Consider the following 20,668-nt stretch of genomic DNA (forward strand, 5'->3'; position numbering starts at 1 on the left):
GCCAGGTCATAATTCCTTGCCTGTAGGGGAATAAACCTGTCCAGCCATCCATAATTTAATTACTCCATCTCCATCCCAGACTTGAATAGCTTCAGTGAGTGTAACAATAAACACTTCAAAAAACCAAGAAAAAGTTCCCCATATGGTTTTGTTAGATAAGTTCTTTCTCAGACAAAAATAAGATGTTTAGCAGTAGTTTCTGTCTTCACAAAGACAAACACAATTCCTCCTGTTAGACTTTATGAAGAGTAAGCTTAACATAGCATAAGAAAATTAAATTTTGTTTCAGCATAGAGTGTCAAGATTTATTCTGGGGTATTTCAGCTAATATATTATGTATTGTGTTGTAGCTTTGAAATTGAATAAATTGCTCTATGTGCAAGTCTATAGCTGTTAAAAGTGTCACCACCTTCAGCTGGTCTGTTAAAATGACACTGCATGGCAATAGTTTCTTTAACATACATCACCTAATTGAACTGCAATTGAAATAGCTCCTAAAAAGACAAATTCATCACTGTTAACTACACACCACTGGCATTCTTACTAAGGAATTGACATTTTCAAGTGGTAAGCCTAGAGAAACCTTTTGTCATTAAAATGGTACTCTTTGTGTATCAGTTATTTTAAACTATAACAAACACAATGGCTGATCCTATTATTACCCATAGAAACAGGATCAAAATATTTATGTAAATTTCAACATTATCCCTGGTCATTACCAGCTTACAGTCTTTTCCTGAATTAAAATAATCAACTGTTTAAAATTTTACTTTTCATTAGAACAGCTGTAGAAACATAACAAGCTTCACAGTTATGTTTGACTTTTTATTTTTTCTTTTTCTTTTTTTTTTCCCCTCAAAGGAATTTTCAAATTGTATCAGGAATTGAAGTAAGGAATCAATCTAAAAGAAACAGGGGCACAGAACTAAGGTTAAGGAGGCCTTATTTTCAAATTCTGTGTCTGTTTCTTTGCTCTGCTTGGCTCTACTTTGCTCTCTTTGTCTGCCTTACACTGCCAAGAACATGGTTTGTGAACATTTTAGATAAGTGATTTTTGTTTTGTGTTTGTACCAATTATATATTTTTGTGAAATTTTCTCCCCCTTTTACATAACTTTTTTAATTCTGTGGGGTCTGAAAAAGATTGGGGGGCTTTAATTTTTATGATAATTATTTTATCATTTATTTTTTATTTTTATTTCAGTAACTGCTTAGTTTATTTACTGTATATGTTATTGCTCAAGACAAACTAGCACTAAACAGCGTCATTAAGCTCTCTGTAATCTGGCTTGAAATCTACCTGAAAGATGCCTTTGGTTTGGTTCCTATCACTCCAATATCACTCTACACAAGATTAAACTTGTTTTCTAAGTACCAATAAAAAACACAGTTTTCCTACTTGTTATTCACCTGTTAATTCAGTTTACACATTACATTACTGGAACTAACTTGGCTCTTTTTCACTGATAATATTTCTGCTTTATGATTATGAAATATATTATTGTGTACAGTTCAAAATAAATCTAAGTTCAACTGATGTTTTGGATATCATCATTTTGGTTTCTGCAGCCAAAATACCCATTGCTTCTACGACATATTCCTCCAGCTAGTGGTCTCTGGTCGTCATCTTTGTTCATACAGAAACCACTCCAATCCCAGCCTCATTTCCTCATCTTCATATATTCTTTGGAATCCCATTTAACCACCTAATCTCTCTAGTCCCATTTTTCCTGTCTCAGAACTCATTCCGGAATGACCATTTTATCCTTCTACAAGAAAAGGGCAGAATTTGATTTATTTACACAAAGGATGAGAAACTGAGGTGGCTGTGATGCATGGAGTGTCAGAGTATAGTATACTACTGACAAAGTGCTGCTAGGTGAAGGTATTGATATTATCACATGGTGATGTTACTGCTTCTCACCATTTTTTAAAAAGTTGTGGAAGATGGAGATGTTGGCTCTGTCCTGCTCTCAGTTTTCATGAAAGAAGGAGATTCCTGGCTGGGCCAGCAGTCTTGCTGTTCTCACATCAAGTGCTAACAGCACTCAGAAAAAACTGAGGAGCCTCTTTGTGAAAGAAGGAGTCCCCTTGCTCCCAAACTGAGTAAAAGTGAAAACTGGAAGCTGCTTCTCAGAATCCTGGTTGGATACTCTCTACCATGACTGTATCTTACTATATTTGTCTCATCATCTTGTCATTATATATTTGCTTACCAACAGTGAAATGGCTCAGAAGACGACTAGAGTGTATGCTTTCCGGAAATCTCAGCTCCACCCTGAGGGCTGCCTAGCAGTGCACACTACCAAAGGCAGATGATCTAGTCTCAATTCAGTGATTAACTACAAAAGTGACCCTATAGTTCTGAATTATTCCATCTCCTCAACTTCTCCATTTCCTTTTGTCCTTACTATAAATCTTCACTTTTTATATATATTTTTTTTTAAATGTAGACTCAAACTTGCCCCAACTTTCTGGAACGCAACCTGGTATTGGGTATCCACTGTCCAAATTTAATCACACAGAATCACAGAATCACTACAGTTGGAAAAGACCTGTAAGATCATCAAGTCCAACCGTCAACCAACACCACCATGCCCATTAAACCATGTCCCACAATGCCTCGTCCACACGTTCCTTAAACGCCTTCAGTGATGGTGACTCCACCACTTCCCTGGACAGCTTGTTCCAGTGTTTCACCACTCTCTCAGTAAAGAAATTTTTTCCTAATATCCAGCCTGAACTTCCCCTGGTGCAACTTGAGGCCATTTCCTCTTGTCCTGTCACTAGTCACAATGGACAGCTTTGTAATTGAGACCTCTAGAAAATAACAAACACAATATTTATAGTCATGTATAACTTTATAGAAAAATGAGTTACTTGATACCCTGTGAAGGCACTGACAAATGGTGAAAAACATCTTAATGGCTTAGCCTGACGGAGTAAGAAATTAACTTGTTTACACTTCACAACTGCAAAAGTTGCTTAGATGTCTCGAATTTCCCAGATTATACATATGAGCTTTACACACTGTATACATGTAAAGCTAAGGACTCAAATTTGCAGCCTGTATTATTGCAAGTAATTTCTACTCAATCATGGGGAAAAAAACATAGATAAATATTTGTGAGAAAATAAAGTGTTTAGAAACATTTGGGATTAAAATTCACACAAGTAAAGCATAGTTACACACATAAGAGTCATAAAGTGAAGAATGTAGGTACTAATTTAAATGACTTTACATTAACCAGTTTTTTTATGTCTAGGAATCCTAGATTTTTTTTCTTCATTTCTGTTACCTGCAGTGATGTCACTCAGTGCTTTTCCTGGTTTATGAAGACTGATTTTAACTTTCCCATCACTCAGATATAAGAGGAAACCACCTGCAGCCTGGTGTAGTTTACTAGACAATAGAAGTCCATCCTTGTTCCAGGTGCGAAACTGGAAACTGATGAATACTTCATCTTGCCCTGATGTGCCTGGCAGTGCCAGGTAACTACTGGAGCTCAGAAATGTAACAGGAACCACCTGTGGCTCTAGACATGAGAAGGACATGTTGCCCTAGAAAGAAGTAAAACAAATACGGCATTAGGAACCTTTGGGGAAAAACAGTCATGACAACTTTTTTATGGAAACTACAGAGTTTCAAAACATCGTGCATAGAGCCTAGTATTTGTAATATTTGAATGTGTTAGTCTAAAAATCAAGTATGACTACATAAGAACATCATCAGTTTCAGAAATGTTTACCTAGTTATTTGACCAGAACAGACATATCCGCCTCAGCAAAGAATGGTAAGGACCTTTGAGTGAATGAGGTAAGATCCTAAATTACGTGGGTGATTTAATGGTACTTCAGGAGTTAGACAAACCAGCTTTGTTTCTATTTTGGCTTAGCCCCAGGAAGTATTAGTGACTTGACATATTTCTGAACATCAGATAAAATGCCACTGAATGCAAAGTTTGGTACAAATATTTACACGGGTCTGAATGCTTGTACACAGAGAAAAATGTTAGGCTTGGCTACTGATTGTTTAAGGCAGTGTTAAGTTTGAGAAAAAAACATTTTGCTGGACCAAGGAACAGTCTTTCCAAATCAATGCAACGCAATATGTGCACTGACCCCAGTGTTTGTTTTCACAAATAGTCAGAGAAAATTCCACATATAAACTCTTGCTGCTTACAAATATGAAACACATACTTCATAAATCAGAAGAAAATGTGTTTTCAAGCAGGCCCATATGGACCAGATCATGAGTTGTGTTTAGGCACCAGGCCTTTATTTTGTGCATGACTTCTGAAATCACTGGTTCTTAGGTACCTAAATAAACTTGTGGATGAGTTCATTGACAAACTCTGAGATTAACCTGCATCTGTGGTTGTACTGAGTGATATAGATAAGAAGACTGGAATGGGAATAAAAATTTTTTTGCATCTGGTGTCAGAGTTAGTTAATACTTTATGACTCTTGATAGTAATAAAATATTCACTTTGATCTAATGACTTGCTGGAACCATTTGAATGATAACTAATTTGTTCTGTACAGATGATTACTAAAAGATTAATGTCTTTAGAATTTGAAGTACATTTAACTTCTGTTCAACACAAAGGGCTTTTAAACTTTTAAACATACATAAAACTTGAACACACATAAAACTTTAACTTATAGAAAAAAGTTAAAAAATCAGTTTAAGAAAAATACTTACTAACCCCTGGCATGGCAAGACATAAATGTTTATCTGTTTTCATTTTCTTCAAGGAAAATATATAAATAAAAAAAAGCTCAGTTTTATGAACTCAGCTGTAGAGAAATGAATAGTCAACTGATTTGACCCATAGTGAAAAGGCAGTCATCAGATTAATAAACCTTGTTAAATGCTAAAAGCTTACCATCTGCAGATTCCCCCTCCACGTTATCTGGACAGCTGCCTGATACTGTATCAGACCAGCAAAGTCACTATTTAACAAGGATTATATGGTAATATAGATACTTTCTGGCACATTTACATTATAAAACATCACCTAAATAGCTTTGGAAGTAGCACAACAGTATAAATCATTTGCGATGAAGATGATGAAATTTTCTAAGACAGTAATTTCATAGTTCCCCTTCACTAGTCCACACAAAGCCTCCTATAACTGCCCTCTCCCCAACATCCGTCAGCATCAAGGACAGGATATTATACAGAGGTACCAGTTTTGTTAATTCTGGAGTATTTCAGATGAGTTTCACATGAGAAGAGATGCCTGTCATCAATTTTTTCTGGGACAAAGAACAAAATTTGATTGTTCATATTTTGAACTGAAATCCAAATCAAAACATTTGGAGCTTGAAAGCATTCCATATTTTGGTAATTATTTTGAACTGCTTGCTTCCATCATATCTCTGTATTTCCTGCTGCTAAATAAATAAATAAATACTGCTTATAGACATGGCTCTTATGCTATTGGAAAAAAAACAAAGGACTTAGCAAAATTTATAAAAAACCTGTAACACAGAAGAAAGTTGGTTTGGCTTTGGAACCATTTCTCTAAATGGAAGGGATTTGGCTAATACAACTGTTGGCCATGTCACAATAAATGCATTAAACCCACCAACCTAAACTACAGCTCTTCAGACAAAGGGCAGTATAAACTTACAAGCAGAACTTATCTATCAAAATCATAATGCTCTGGAGAAAACAGAGTGGATCAGTGTCCTTAAGTAATAGAAGGCTTTTAAAATGTACTGCTGATGTTCTTACCAGTCAGGTACAGAATTCAAAGCCAGAACTTCAATGACATCAGATACATCTTATTTTACTCACTGGCTTTTGTACATGCATAACAGTGAGATACCACACAACAGTGAGATATCACACACATCTAAATATCAGCTAAAGAGCTGAAGAATAAAATGCATCCTGAGTTGTCTACTGGATGAGTCTGTATAGCAGCAAATATAAAATAGCCCAATTAGATGATTCCTTGATTTTTCTTTCATTAAACAACATAGATTTTACTAGAACTGTGTGTTAACAGGTTGCATATTAAAGTGGCTGTGGTCTTTCACTTTTCTCTATTTTGCTTATTTATTTTTTCTTAACTATGAATCTCTTACCACAAAGTAGATCTGAGATTTATGCCTCCTGGCAAGGTCAATAATGTTCACTCCATTATAATAAATATTTTCAAAACAACCCTGAAAGTTCCTGCGTGACAATGTCACTGATTTTCCAGGCACCGGGATCCCTCCAAAGCTGAGCTTAGAAAGAGAAGAGAAATCAATGATACTATTAAGTAATTTTCTAAGGAAAGAAGTTGCCAACAGCATAAAAGCAGAAGTCAAAGACTGGCCTTATTGGCTACTTCTTGGCTATTTCCTTTTATCACATCTATGTATTAAAAGAACAGGTTAACAAAAATTATGCTATATCAAAACATATGTATTCATTAAAATATTCTGAAATGTTGGCTTTTTTTTTTTTCTTGTGAGGATGCCTCTAAACAGTTGCTTAGTATACAGTCTTATCAGTTTTCAGGGTCCATTACAGCTGCAAAAACAAGGCAAAGAAGGACAAGGCCCAGTACATGCAGACCATGCTGGACATTGTGAAAAGGGAAAAGAGAATTCATTAACAACTTCTTTAGGAAAATGGAGCCTCACTTCTCTGCTGTGTGAAAATCGTAACTACCATAATAGAGAACAAGAGTGAATCAAATTAAATTATTGTAGGGCAGATTCAAAACAAATGAAAGGAGATACTTTTTCCTTCTCAAAATGCTTAGGCTGTGCAGATCCTTTATGTGAAGCAGTATATTTACTTGGGTTCAGAAAGACATTGGAAGATTTAATAAAAATAAAAATCCTTTGAGAGTTATTAAATTCAAGAATATCAGTCTGTCTTAATAAGTCCCTGAGGCAGAAACAGTTAGAAAGCAGTAGATTATTTTAGAAAAGCATTGCCACAAGAGTGGCCTGAATTATACACTGGGCTATGTTTCCACTTTTGGGCACCATCAGAAACAGGATGCTGGTTTAAGTGTACTTTTGAACTCACATATTTCAAAGCTATTCTGGTTGACATTGTAGAAGAGGTTAGTTTAAACTATTTATCTTTTAGTTTTGAAATGTGACTTAATATTTAAAATCATTTTATGAAAAAACCCAAAACTAAATATATCATGTTTCATTAAGTTATTAAACTGATAAATTTTTACAGTCGACAATGAATTTCTAAATACAGTGGTTCATACTTTTTTGGAAGTTTTTAGGGTTTTTTCCAGCTTTTGCTTTTCTTTCTACCTTGTATTGGTAACACATACTTCAAACTACAGTATGTGGAAAAGAGGAAAAATTAATTTGCAATACTGGTTGATGTAGTAAAATAAATCTATTCACCAATCAGTTAAAACTAACATCTGTTCTTCCTTTTTTTTTTTTTTTTTTTTTATTTGGCATGATCCTCCAAGCCTTGGCATTGTGGCTTAGATTGAGAAATTTTAAGCAGAATGATTACTTTAATCTTGTGAATGATATTTTTGAAATGGGATAATGCAGACAAGGAACAGCACGAAAACTTACTCTAAACTGCTTAAAAACTCGAATGAGTAGAATAAAGTAATTTAGATCTGCGGGTTCCAGGCACTCTGCTCTATCACTCATTGTCTCATCCAACAAACAGGACAGGGGCAAACATAAAGCAGCCAGTCATCACATTACAACTGTGAAACAGTGGTATTTTTAACCACAGGTGGGAAACTAACAGCAAATTGCATCAACTCCTTTTCATGAATCTACCATTTTTGTAAGCAAGACTTTTTCACAGTACATTTGCCAGATTTAACAGGAATTTAAGTCTTAATCTAAACATTTCTAAAATGGTTTTATGCTAATTTATTGTAATTTTCATCAAGCTATAAAATAATAACTTTTAGTTGGGTTTCATTCCTTATGTTTACATACTGTTTACCACATTTGCAGCACTACTGAAACAAAGATATTAAAATAATGAATTCTGAGATGAAAAAGCTGGTCTTCTGAAAATTTTGAGTTGCAAGTATAATGGAGCATTACTAATCTAAGAACATCTCTTTTTCTTTGATTCATTCCTTTAGGAGACAGAAAATCCCTCAAGTCTTGAGCACTACAAAATTCCTTGAGTTCTGTCTTCTTTGCTTGTGTCACTGCATTTACACAACAAAGTTAATGAATGTGATAAAGGAAAGGTAATTTTCACACCTCATAATCAAGGTCCAAATAATTGAATTCTCCTTTTGCATGAAAATGATGAGTGTGTTTATCCACTGTAAAGTTTACTTGATTGTTAAAGTGCTCAATGAGAACAGAATGCCAGTGTTGATCATCCAAAAGGCTGCCCAGCGTAATATTAATTTGGGCATTAGAAGGGTGAGTTTTAGTATCACCTTGAAAGAAGAAAAATAAAAACTATTAATTCCATATAAAAATAAAATTGTTCAAATATGTACTGCTAGTTTATCATACTCTATACATTAAAATCCACTTAACAAATTAAAAGAATTTTTAGTCAAATAATACCTAATAACTATATTAGACTTTATGAGACTGTAGCTGTTACCTAAATTAATAAGTAGGGACAGCTTCCCTTTAATTAATTCCAGGGTGATGTGGTCTCCATTTTGTCCTTCTCTATGGAGGAGAATTCCTTCACTTTGCATTGTCTTAAACTTCAGAGAAATCACATCTTTCAGTGCACTCATGAGTTTTTGATTAAATGTGTAAATTAGACAACTTTTCCCATCAAAGCCAACCACCTCGGACCCTAGAAGTAAAGAAATGAAAGATAATGTGTAATACTATTTCTAAAAGAAACAGTTGCATGTTACTTCAATATCATATGAAGTCCCACTATTAACATCCCTAGATTCACCTGTGCCCAGCAAGGTGTAGCTTATTTCTGCTATTGCTGTTCTTCCCCAAATGTTAAGACTGTCCTGTTTTAATGATGATGCTATCACTAGACAATAAAACAAGATGAGCACAAGAGATCTGGCTTCTATTCCAATCTAGTACTAATCTCACATGCTGAAAGATCTTCCTTGCCTTGGAGACATGAAGTACTGACCATTTCTGCTCTTACTGTATTCTTAGGGTAAAAATCTCTATTAATTTATCTGCAATTAATTCCAATTAACAAAGTAAGGAAGAGAAAAATCATGTCCCTTACATTTAACTGATTTTCAGGGCCTTCATGCAGGCTGTAGAATTAAGCCACTATTAAAATCAACCTGGATATCTGTACAGTAGTTCAAAATAATATCATGGCATACTATTCTAGGAAAGAAACAAAAATACTCTAAAATGAAAACCTGTCAGCGGTCAGTAGGGCCTGGTTGTCTTCATCAAATGTTTTTTTAGTGGCATGATAAACAAATTACAGCTTTAATTAAGCTGAATTACAGTTTTAGTACTGGAATACAGGACTTGGTATCATCAGTTTTCCAGTATGGGCATCACAGAATCACAGAATGGTTGAGGTTGCTATGGACCTCTGGAGATCATCGTGTCCAACTCCCCAACTCAAAGTAGGGTCATGTCCTGTCTGGCTTTGAGTACTTGCAGGGATAGAGACTACAGCTTTCTGGGCAACCCATGCCAGTATTCAACCATCCTCACAGTAAAAAACTGTATTTCAGTTCATGCCCATTGCCTCTTGTCCTGTCACTGGACACCACTGAAAAGATCCTGGCTCCATCTTCTTTACACCTTCCCATCAGGTATTAATACACATGGGTAAGTTTCTCCCCAAGCCTTCTACTCTCCAGTCCCAGCTCTCTCAATCTCTACTCATATGGCAGATGCTCCAGTCCCTTGATCGTATTTGTGGGCTTTTGCTGGATTTGCTCCTCCATGTCCATGTCTTTCTTGTAGTAGAGATCACAGAACTGGACCCAGCAACTCAGACATGTCTCATTAGCATAGTCGAGTAGAGGAGAACGATAACCTTCCTCTAACTTCTGGCAACACTCTACCTAAAACAGCTCAGGATGCTGTTGCCTTCTGTGTTGCACGGGCATGTTGCCAGCTCATGGTCAACTTGGTGTCTACGAGAACCCTCATGTCTTTTTCTTCAAAGCCACAGTCCACCCCCAGTGTGCACTGGTAAAATCTTGCTGGGATTATTCTTCCACAGGTGCAAGACCTTGCACTTCACTTTGTTGAACAGTATGAGATTCCTGTGATACCATTTCTCCAGCCTGCCTGCGTCCCTCTAAATGGCATCAAAACCCTCTGGTGTGTGAATCAGTCCTCCATTGGCTGCAAACTTGCTGAACATACACTCTGCCTCATCATCCAGGTCATTAAGGAAGATGTTAAACATCATTGAAATCAGTATCAACCCATGGGATAGACCACAAGTGAATAGACTCAGCTTGACTTTATGCCACTGTTCACAAGTCCTTCAGCCAGGTGGTTCAGTCTGTTTTCAGTCCACATCATTGTTCACCTAAATAGCCTGTACTTATCAGCTGTCTATGAGGACATTACGGGAGACAGCATCAAACCTCTTGCTAAACTTAAGATAACCAAGACCAAACACTCCCTTTCACACACCAAGCCAGTTATATCACTGTAGAAAGCTATTAGTTTGGTGAGGCATGATTTCCCCTTAATAAATCTATGCTGACTATTTCCAATAATCTCCTCATGTGTTTGGATTATTTGTTCCCTCACCTTCCTAGGGACTGAAATGAGACTGACCAGTTCGTAGTTCCCCAGCTAGTCCTTCTTGCATTTTTTGAAGATAGGAGTGACATTATCTTTCTTCCAGTCTTTAGGAACCTTTCCCAGTTGCTACTACCTTTCAAAGATAAACATATGTGACCTCAGAATGACCGTGGCTAGTCCCCTCAGCACTCTCGAGTGCATCCCAGTAAGCCCGTGTCCAACTTGTTCAAATGTTACGTAGCCTGACCGTCCTCCACTGAGGGTCTCCCTTGTTCTATTCTTTCCTGTGGGCCTCAGAGACCTGAGATTCCTGAAGGCAAGTCTTACCAGCAAAGACCAAGGTGAAGGGGACATTGAGTACCTTGGTCTTATCCATGTCTTTTGCCCCCAGGTCCCCTGCCACACTCAGGAGTGAGCCCGTATTTTTCCTAGTCTTCATTTTGCTGCTGAAATTCTTGTGGAAGCCCTTCTTGTTGTCTTCCATGACCTTTATGTTTCAAATCCAGGTGGTTTGTCTTTCCTAGCCACATCCCTGCATGCTCAGACAATGTTTCTGTCATCTGACCTTGCTTTCATCTCTTGTACACTTCCTTTTCATTCCTGAGTTCAGTTAGGAGCTCCTTGCTCATCCATGCAGAGACCTCCTGCTACTTTTGCTTGATTTCCTGCCTGTCGGGATAGACCTTTCTTGAGCTTGGAGGAAATGATCCTTGAAAATCAACCAGCTCTCCTGGATCCTTCTTGTCTTCAGGAACATCTCCCATGTCACTCTTCCAATCAGGTCCCAGAGCATGAAAAAACCTGCTCCTGGAGGCCAGGGTTGTGATCCTGCTATTTGCCTTGTTTCTTTCTCTCAGGATCTTTAACGTCACAGTCTCATGGTTGTTGCAGCTGAGGGTGCCCCAGCTTTTGCATCCAACGTCAGTTCTTCCTTGTTTGTAAGTATGAGGGCCAGTAGAGTGTGTCATCTTGTCACCTCCTTGATCACCTGTGTTTGGAAGTTATCATCAAAGATTTCCAGAAAACTCCTGGATTGCTGGTGCCCTGCTATGTTGTCCCTCCAGCAGGTATCAGAGTGATTAAAGTCTGCAGTAAGGACCAAGGCCTGTGAACTTAAGGCTTCTTCCAGTTGTCTGAAGAAGGCCTCATCCATTTCTTCTGTATCAGGCAGTCTGTAGCAGATATCCACCACAATGCCACCACCTTTGGTTTGTCCTCTAAATCTAATATATAAACTCTGAGCTGTCTCATCATCTGTCGCCAGGCAGAGCTCCATGCATCCCTACTGCTTGCTCACATAAATATTAACTGCCTTTCCTCATTGTTGTGGCTAGTCATTTCTAAACAGCCTGTATCCATCTATGGCACCACTCCCTCCAGCTGTGTGAGCTCTTCCACCATGACTCTATGGTCATGATGAGAATGTAGTCTTTCAAATGCATGAAGACCTCAATTTCTTCTGTGTATTCCCCATGTTGTGTGCATAAGCACACCGGCACTTCAGAAAGGCATCTACTTGTATTGATTTCTCATAAAAAGTGTGAGAACTTCCCCCATCATGTTGCCCTCAGAGCAGCACTTCCCTGTTTGTGTATTTGCACTTGAGATGGTCAAGTGCTTGCACTTCAGCTCTGGTTTGTTGTTTCCATGGTCTCTCTTGTCCACACTGCCCTGAAGCCTTTGTTTCTCAAACCAGACCACCACTTCCTCATTCGATTTTGGGCCCTCCCTCATCATTCCTAGTTTAGAGCTCTCCTCAGCAGGTTGACCAGACTGTTGGAAAAGATGCTTTTGCCCTACATGGTCAGATGAACTCTGTCTCTTCCTAAGCAACTCTTGATCCTCAAAGAGTGTCTTAAGGTTGTTAAATCTAAATAATTGCTGCTGACACCAGCTGTGAAACAAGTTGTTGATCCAAAGGATCCACCCAGTCCTCTTCAAGCACTTCTCTCTTGTCAGCAGAAACAAGGAAAATGCCACCGGAGACTGTATGCCCTTGCCCCTTGCCCTTAGAGCTATGTAGTCATGCCTGATACACACCAGGTCTCCCCTAGCAGTAGTATTGGTGTCCATGAGGAAAAGCAGCAGAGGGGGATAGTCTGAAGGCTGGACAAGCCTCAACAGTCTCTCCACAATGTCCTGGACGCAAGTCCCTAGTAAGCAACAAACTTTCCTGAAAGCAGGTCAGACAGGCAGATAGGGGGGCCTCCAACACCTGCAATGGGGACAGTTGCAGACACGCCTCAACGCACGTCTTCATCGCATAGAATCATACAATAGTTTGAGATGGAAGGGACCTTTTGAAGATCATCTAGTTCCAATGCCCCTGCCTTGGGCAGGAACATCTTTCGCTAGATCAGTTTGCTAAAAGGCCCGTACAACCTGACCTTGAACACTTCCAAAGAGGGGACATCCACAACTTCTCAGGGCAACGTGTTCCTGAGTTTCACCACACTCATCATTAAAAATAAAGATAAAAAAATTCTTCCTTATGTCCCATATGCTGACCAGACCCAACCCACAGGGAAGTCTTCTGCCTCCCTGGGGCCCAGGTGAGAGAGGTCACTAGGAAACTCCCTGGTCTGGTACAGCCCACTGATTACTACCCGCTGTTGGTTTGGCAGGTTGGCAGCCACGAGATTATGCAAAGAAGTCTAAAAGTGATTAAAAGCGACTTGAGAGTGCTGGGGCGACTGGTTGAAGGATCAGGAGCACAGGCAGTGTTTTCTGCAATCCCTTCAGTGGCAGAGAGGAACACTGAAAGGAACAGGAAAACAGACCTGGTTAACACGTGGCTCTCAGGCTGGTGCCGTCGGAGGAATTTTGGGTTTTTTGACCAGAGGGCTGTTTATACGGCACCGAGCCTGCTGGCAGCAGATGGAGTTCAACTACCCCCAAGAGGGAAAAGGATTGTCGCTTATGAGTTGGCGGGTGTGCTGGTTTTGGCTGCGGTACAGTTAATTTTCTTCATAGTAGCTAGTATGGGGCTGTGTTTTGGATTTGTGCTGGAAACAGTGTTGATAAAGCAGGGATGTTTTAGTTACTGCTGAGCAGGGCTTGCAGAGAGTCAAGGCCTTCTCCTTTTCACACCGCCCCACCAGCGAGTGAGCTGGGGGTGCACAAGAAGTTGGGAGAGGACACAGCTGGGACAGCTGACCCCAACTGACCAAAGGGATATTCCATACCATATGATGTCATGCTCAGCATATAAAGCTGGGGGAAGAAGAAGGAAGGGGGGGACATTCTGAGTGATGGCGTTCGTCTTCCCAAGCAACCGTTACATGTGATGGAGCCTGGCTTTCCTGGAGATGGCTGAACACCTGCCTGCCGATGGGAAGTAGTGAATAAATTAATTGTTTTGCTTTTCTTGCCTGCGCAGCTTTTGCTTCACCTGTTAAACTGTCTTTATCTCAACCCATGACTTTACTCACTTTTACCCTTCCGATACTCTCCCCCATCCCACCTGGGGGGAGTGAGTGAGCTGCTGTGTGTTGCTTAGTTGCCGGCTGGGGTTAAACCACGACAGTAGGCCTCATTGAGAGGGCTTTAAACTAGATTGAAGGGGGAAGGGGATGAAACCAGGCTGCCTAGAGATGAGCCTAGGGCCAGCGTGCCGATGTTGGGGGCGAAATCGATAGCCCAGCTCAAGTGCATCTACTCCAATGAGTGCAGAATGGGCCAGCAAACATGAGGAGCTGGAAGCCATTGTGCAGCGGGACAGCTAGGATGTAGTCGCCATCACAGAAACATGGTGCGACGACTCCCGTGACTGGAGTGCTGCAATGGATGGCTATAAGCTCTTCAGGAGGGATAAGCAAGGAAGGAGAGGCCGTGGGGTGGCTCTGTATGGCAGGCAGTGTTTTGATCGTATAGAGCTTGATGATTGTGATGACAAGGTTGAGTGCTTATGGGTAAGGATAAGGGGGAAAGTAAACAAAACAGATATTCTGCTGGGTGTCTGTTACAGACAACCCAACCAGGACGAAGAGGCCGATGAAGCATTCTGCAAGCGGCTGGCAGAAGTCTCACAATTGCAAGCCCTTGTTCCTGTGGGGGACTTCAATTTACTGGATGTCTGCTGCAAATATAACACAGCCAAGAGGAAACAGTCCCGGAGGTTCCTGGAGTGTGTGGCAGATAAGTTCCTGACACAGCTGGTAAGGGTGCCTACCAGGGGAGGTGCCCTGCTTGACCTGCTGTTTACGAACAGATAAGGACTGGTTGGAGAAGTGATGATCAGAGGCTTTCTTGGGCTTAGCGACCATGAAATGATAGAATTCTCAATGAAGTAAGGAACTGGGTCAGCAAAACCACTACAATAGACTTCCGGAGGGCAGACTTTGGCTTGTTCAGGACACTGGTTGAGAGGGTCCCCTGGGAGACCTTTCTGAAGGGCAGAAGGGTCCAGGAAGGCTGGACATTCTTCAGGAAGGAATTCTTAAAGGCACAGGAGCAGGCAGTCCCCGTGTGCCATAAGAAGAGCAGGTGGGGAAGATGACTGGCCTGGCTGAACGGGGAGCTTTTGCTGGGGCACAGGAGAGTTTATCACCTTTGGAAGAAGGGGCAGGCAACTGAAGAAGAATACAAGGACCTTGTTAGGTTATGCAGAGAGGGAATTAGAAAGGCAAAAGCCCAGCTAGAGCTCAATCTGACCATCGTTGCAAGGGATAACAAAAAAAGTTTTTACAAGTATATTAACAACAAAAAGAGAGCCTAGGAGAATCTCCATCCTTTACTGGATGTGGGGGGGAACATTGTCACCAAGGATGAGAAAAAGGCTGTGAGGTACTTACTGCCTTCTTTGCCTCAGTCTTTAACAGCCACACCAGGTATCCTCAGGATAATCAGCTCCCTGAGCTGGAAGACACAGATGGAGAGCAAAATAAACTCCCCGTGATCCATGAGGAAGCAGTTAATGACCTGCTGCACCACCTGGACACTCACAAGTCTATGGGGCCTGATGGCATCCACCCAAGAGTACTGAGGGAGCTGGCGGAGGAGCTTGCCAAGCCACTCTCCACCATTTATCAACAGTCCAGGTTAACAGGGGAGGTCCCAGGCGACTGGAGGCTTGCCAATGTGGCGCCCATCTACAAGAAGGGCTGGAAGGAGGATCCGGGGAACTACAGGCCTGTCAGCCTGACCTCGGTGCTAGGGAAGGTTATGGAGAGGTTCATCTTGAGGGTGCTCACAGGCCATGTGCAGGACAACCAAGGGATCAGGTCCAGCCAGCATGGGTTCATGAAAGGCAGGTCCTGCTTGACCAACCTGATCTCCTTCTATGACCAGGTGACCCTCCTAGTGGATGAGGGAAAGGCTGTTGTCGTTGTCTGCCTGGACTTTAGTAAAGCCTTTGACACTGTCTCCCACAGTATTCTCCTGGAGAAGCTGGCGGCTCATGGCTTAGACACGTGTACTCTTCGCTGGGTTAAAAACTGGCTGGATGGCCGAGCCCAGAGAGTCGTGGTGAATGGAGTCAAATCCAGTTGGTGGCCAGTTCACAAGCGGAGTCCCCCAGGGCTCAGTTTTGGGGCCAGTCTTGTTTAATATGTTTATTGACAAATTAGATGAGAGGACTGAGTGCTCCCTCAGCAAGTTTGCAGACGACACCAGGTTGGGTGGGAGTGTTGATCTGGTTGAGGGTAGGAAGGCTCTGCAGAGGGATCTGGACAGGCTGGATCGATGGACCGAGGCCAATTGTATGAGGTTCAACAAGGCCAAGTGCCAGGTCCTGCACTTGGGTCACAACAACCCCATGCAATGCTACAGGCTTGGGGACGAGTGGCTGGAAAGCTGCCCTGCAGAAAAGGACCTGGGGGTGTTGATTGACAGCTGGTTGAATAGGAGCCAGCAGTGTGCCCAGGTGGCCAAGAACGCCAATGGCATCCTGGCCTGTATCAGAAACAGTGTGGCCAGCAGGAGTAGGGAGGTGCTCGTGCCCCTGTACTCGGTGCTGGTGAGGCCGCACCTCAAATCCTGTGTTCAGTTTTGGGCCCCTCACTACAAGAAGGACATTGAGGTGCTGGAGCGTGTCCAGAGAAGAGTGAAGAAGTTGGTGAGGGGTCTGGAGCACAAGTCTTATGAGTAGCGGCAAGGGGAGGGGAGGGGAGGGGAGGGGAGGGGAAGGGAAGGGAAGGGAAGGGAAGGGAAGGGAAGGGAAGGGAAGGGAAGGGAAGGGAAGGGAAGGGAAGGGAAGGGAAGGGAAGGGAAGGGAAGGGAAGGGAAGGGAAGGGAAGGGAAGGGAAGGGAAGGGAAGGGAAGGGAAGGGAAGGGAAGGAGGGAAAGGACCAACTGATTTTATCCCAATAATAAAAAAGAATACATGTCAAATCAGTACAGATTGAACAAGACACACACAAAGGAACTGATAACACTATAAAAAGCTCATAGAATATTCACAGTTCATAAGTAAAGAAGAAAAACGTAATTACCCTTGAAAGATACATTTGTGAAATAAATGAAGAGGTAAAGGACACTCAATAAAAGATGAAGTTATTTTTCAACTGACTGGTTTACTTCCTTCAAGTCAATGGAAACCCATTATCTATTTACTAACTTTATTTAACTCCACTAAAAATATTTCTCTACATTGTTGGCATGGAAATGAACTCTACTCAAATTAACTGTAGTACTTAAAGTCTGTCATTTATATGCCATTTTCAAAATCTCTTGTCAAGTGAATGCAGCTATGTTTTTAAATATAGTTTCTTGATTTTCTTCACATCTTGATAATGTACTTCATCCTTATGAAGAATTCATTTACCAAATGTACAATGAATAACTATGACATTCTACCTAAAAATAAATCCTAGGTTCACTGTTTTACTTCATTATGTCGTTGAATGAATATGGACAGTAAAAGAAGCAAAAATGTTAAATTTAAATAATGAATGTGAAGTTTAATAACTTAATAAAAACTTCAATAATAGAACTTCTACTTTGTTATGTATCTATCAAACTAGATAACTAGGTATATTCTTAGTAGGTATTGGTAACAGCAACATTTTTTGATTGGGAACATACTTTTGTTATTAGTTATTGAGAGAAGAGCATAAACATTTAGCTCTGTTCTGCAAAATCCCTTTCACTATTCGGCAGCACTAGCTTCTAAGAAGCAAAATCTACTCTGTCCAAATTTAGAAAAGAAACAAAATCAAACCTTCCCCTCCCCACCATGCATGAATGAAGATTGTGAAAGGGCTGCAGATGTTAATCAAAATTCTTATAACATTTCTCACACGTTTGTCTTCACCATCTGTGCATTACCACTAGAAATAAATTGAAAGAGTTGTGGGAGCTAAGGTTTGGGTATCCTACAAGGTTAACAGGATAGAAAGAATGAGCCCAAATACCCAGCGTGCCATAACATTTTTCTCTTTCATATTTACCAACTCAGCTTCTAACAGTTCCTGGACTTGAACATCAGTCTCCATGGGTTTTCTCTACTGTTATAAATGAGGAAAATAAAAAAGGTTGATTTCCTTTGTGAGCACTCATCTTTTGTTGTCACGATTTACAATGTGTCTTTCTCAAATTTTGGGGAAACCAGACCTGAAAAGGTTGGCAGTGTTCAGAAAAGTTAGGTAAATCAGGACTTAGGTATTGCCTTAAACAAAGCCTTTGGAAAAAAAAAAAAAATTGGCATGTTAAAATTGTTCATAATCGACCACTTTTAATATGAACTTTTTTCAATCACATTCTCATCAAGCCCTTGAAAGCATATTATCCGAGTTATGAAGAAGATGGGAAATCCTTTCTTTGACTGATGTAACTGTGCCATCGATTTTATGCATTCCAGCCAGGAAGGGAATGCTCAAACAGCCTCAACACATTTAACAATGTTAGAGGACTCTGAAAGAGGGGTTTGCATATCACAGTATCTGCGGTGCTTGTGGCTAGGCACTGCATCTAACGATGTCTTAATGTACAGCATGCATTTAGTTCCCAGTTATCTTTCTCCTACAATCTTACACAATTGTCATTTGCACATTTAAATCCATTTTTCTGTCTGTCATATGAAAAAGCTTTTTTTTTTTTTTTTCAATTTTTAGCCTACTGGTTTCCAGAGCATGGAATGAGGAGGACAGCATTGTGATGAATGAAGAAAAGAGTAAGCCAAAGAGACTTCTAATTTCCCTTTTTTAGTGACAAGGGATCTTGGCACTCTGAACTCTGTTTTACATGGTTTAATTGTCACAATCTGACATTTCAGGAACAAGACACAGAAAATGTCTGTAGAGATTCATCAGTATCTTTTGCACACACTACACAGGAAGAACTGTGTATCAGGCAGAAGCTGAGAAAGATTTTGGGGTGGGGTGTTTTTGCAACACAGTGTTTGTTGCATAGTCATGGCACAAGCAGATTTTGTCAGTCCACATGAAGTCAGGAAGTTCACCTGGAGGTAGAAAACATCTTTTGTTACATGAAAAAGACTGTAAAACAGGAATAAGAAAACTGAGGAACATGGCAGAGGTAGCAGAGTGAGGAAGGAGAAGAAGTAAACACAAAGAATACAGGAGAACAGTTTTAATGTTTCATATAACTCCATAACTGACTACCCTTATTTAGCCTTTCTATTCCATACCTGCTAAGAGGCAAAACCAGAAGGACTTGTTCTGGATTCATGCTTTACAAACATATAAAATACGACAGTCCTTGGCCTAAAAAGTTTGTAGTAAAAAAGGAGTTCTGTGTAAAAAAAAGGAAACAAAACTCATAACAACCTGGTTTATCCTATGGACATCTATCATGGACATTACAAAGCCTCATTGAGACTGTAATTCAAGGGCAACCGTTAGTTCTGAGGATACTAGGCTAAGTTATTCAGAGCAGGTATTTGGTTGGAAGACAACAGAGCAGCAACTTGAAAGCAGTGCCAACAGCTGTCCTGCAAGTATTACTTCGTTAAGATAGTAATGACCTCTTTTGGATGTAACAGACATGTATTTTTCAGTGTCGCTTTATGGAATAGTGACATCAACTTTATATACTCTTGCAGTTTTAGTTTTAGTTGTGTAATTTGCAACAGATAAGACTGAAGGAAGAAATCACTGCATTTGCACTTGAATACAGAACACAGTCCACGTATTTGATGGTAAATGGAAAGAGAGTTGCTCACTCTTACAAGGTATGACCCAGTGAGATCTTGCTGAAGGGAAGAATGAGAAAATGGAAATCTGGTAAGCATGATTCAAAGTTAAAATAGGTATCATTGGCAATTCTGCTTTTCTTTATTTTCTGGTCCTGCCTGGAAAAGTACGTAGCGAATCAGAAACAGCCAGGCGTAATTACTGTACCAATAACTACATGTCCTGCATCTGTCTGATAAATGGAGGAAAAGACCAGAAAGAAAGAATTAATCTTTAAAATTATTAAATATATTTTAGAACTATGAGACTATAATCCCCTGGTTTGTCTTCAACAGCAACCACTGAATTGAACTACTAAAAGCACATGGTAATTCTAGATGTCCAAAGTAAATAAAGAGATGATAAACAGTCTGCAATTCATTTGGAATGAAAGAATTTATACATAGAAGAAGTAAGCATTTCAAGAACTCACAACATCATTAATACAGAGAAAATCTTAACCAGCTTAAAAAAAATTTGCCATATTTTTAACTCTATCATGTTCTTTATGTACTGCATTACAGTGGATAATGATTAATTAAATATTCCTTTTAAATTCAGCCTAATCATAAAAGATTGTTATCATTGATCTGTTTCCATAAACTATCTATAGGATTGATCCTGTACCAAATAAGTAAAATACAGAAAAATACATAAACTTCGTCAAAAGTAGTTACTGACCACACACAAAATATTTTAACTGTGTAACTGCTTATTCTATATGTTTTATTATTTTCAGTAATATGGACACAATCCTCTTTTTGTCCTTTAGACTCATAGATTTTCCACTGAGTATGGCAATAGGAATATCACAGAGGAGAGACATAAGATACCTTGCAAGATGGGATA

At 39.9% G+C, this 20,668-nt stretch overlaps 1 protein-coding gene across 1 annotated transcript in view; it reads right to left on the minus strand.

Annotated features, from left to right (window-relative positions):
* Positions 1-20,668, minus strand: part of CNTNAP4 (contactin associated protein family member 4) — a gene marked incomplete at its 5' end in the record, with an annotated part of 190,638 nt that overhangs the window by 69,354 nt on the left and 100,616 nt on the right. Inside the window, 4 exon segments of the mRNA XM_059833251.1 lie at positions 3,299-3,560; positions 6,099-6,242; positions 8,220-8,404; positions 8,578-8,781. Coding sequence (XP_059689234.1) covers positions 3,299-3,560; positions 6,099-6,242; positions 8,220-8,404; positions 8,578-8,781 — 795 coding nt within the window.

The sequence above is a fragment of the Gavia stellata genome, chromosome Z (assembly GCF_030936135.1).
Source record: "Gavia stellata isolate bGavSte3 chromosome Z, bGavSte3.hap2, whole genome shotgun sequence".
In the NCBI taxonomy this organism is placed as follows: Eukaryota; Metazoa; Chordata; class Aves; order Gaviiformes; family Gaviidae; genus Gavia; species Gavia stellata.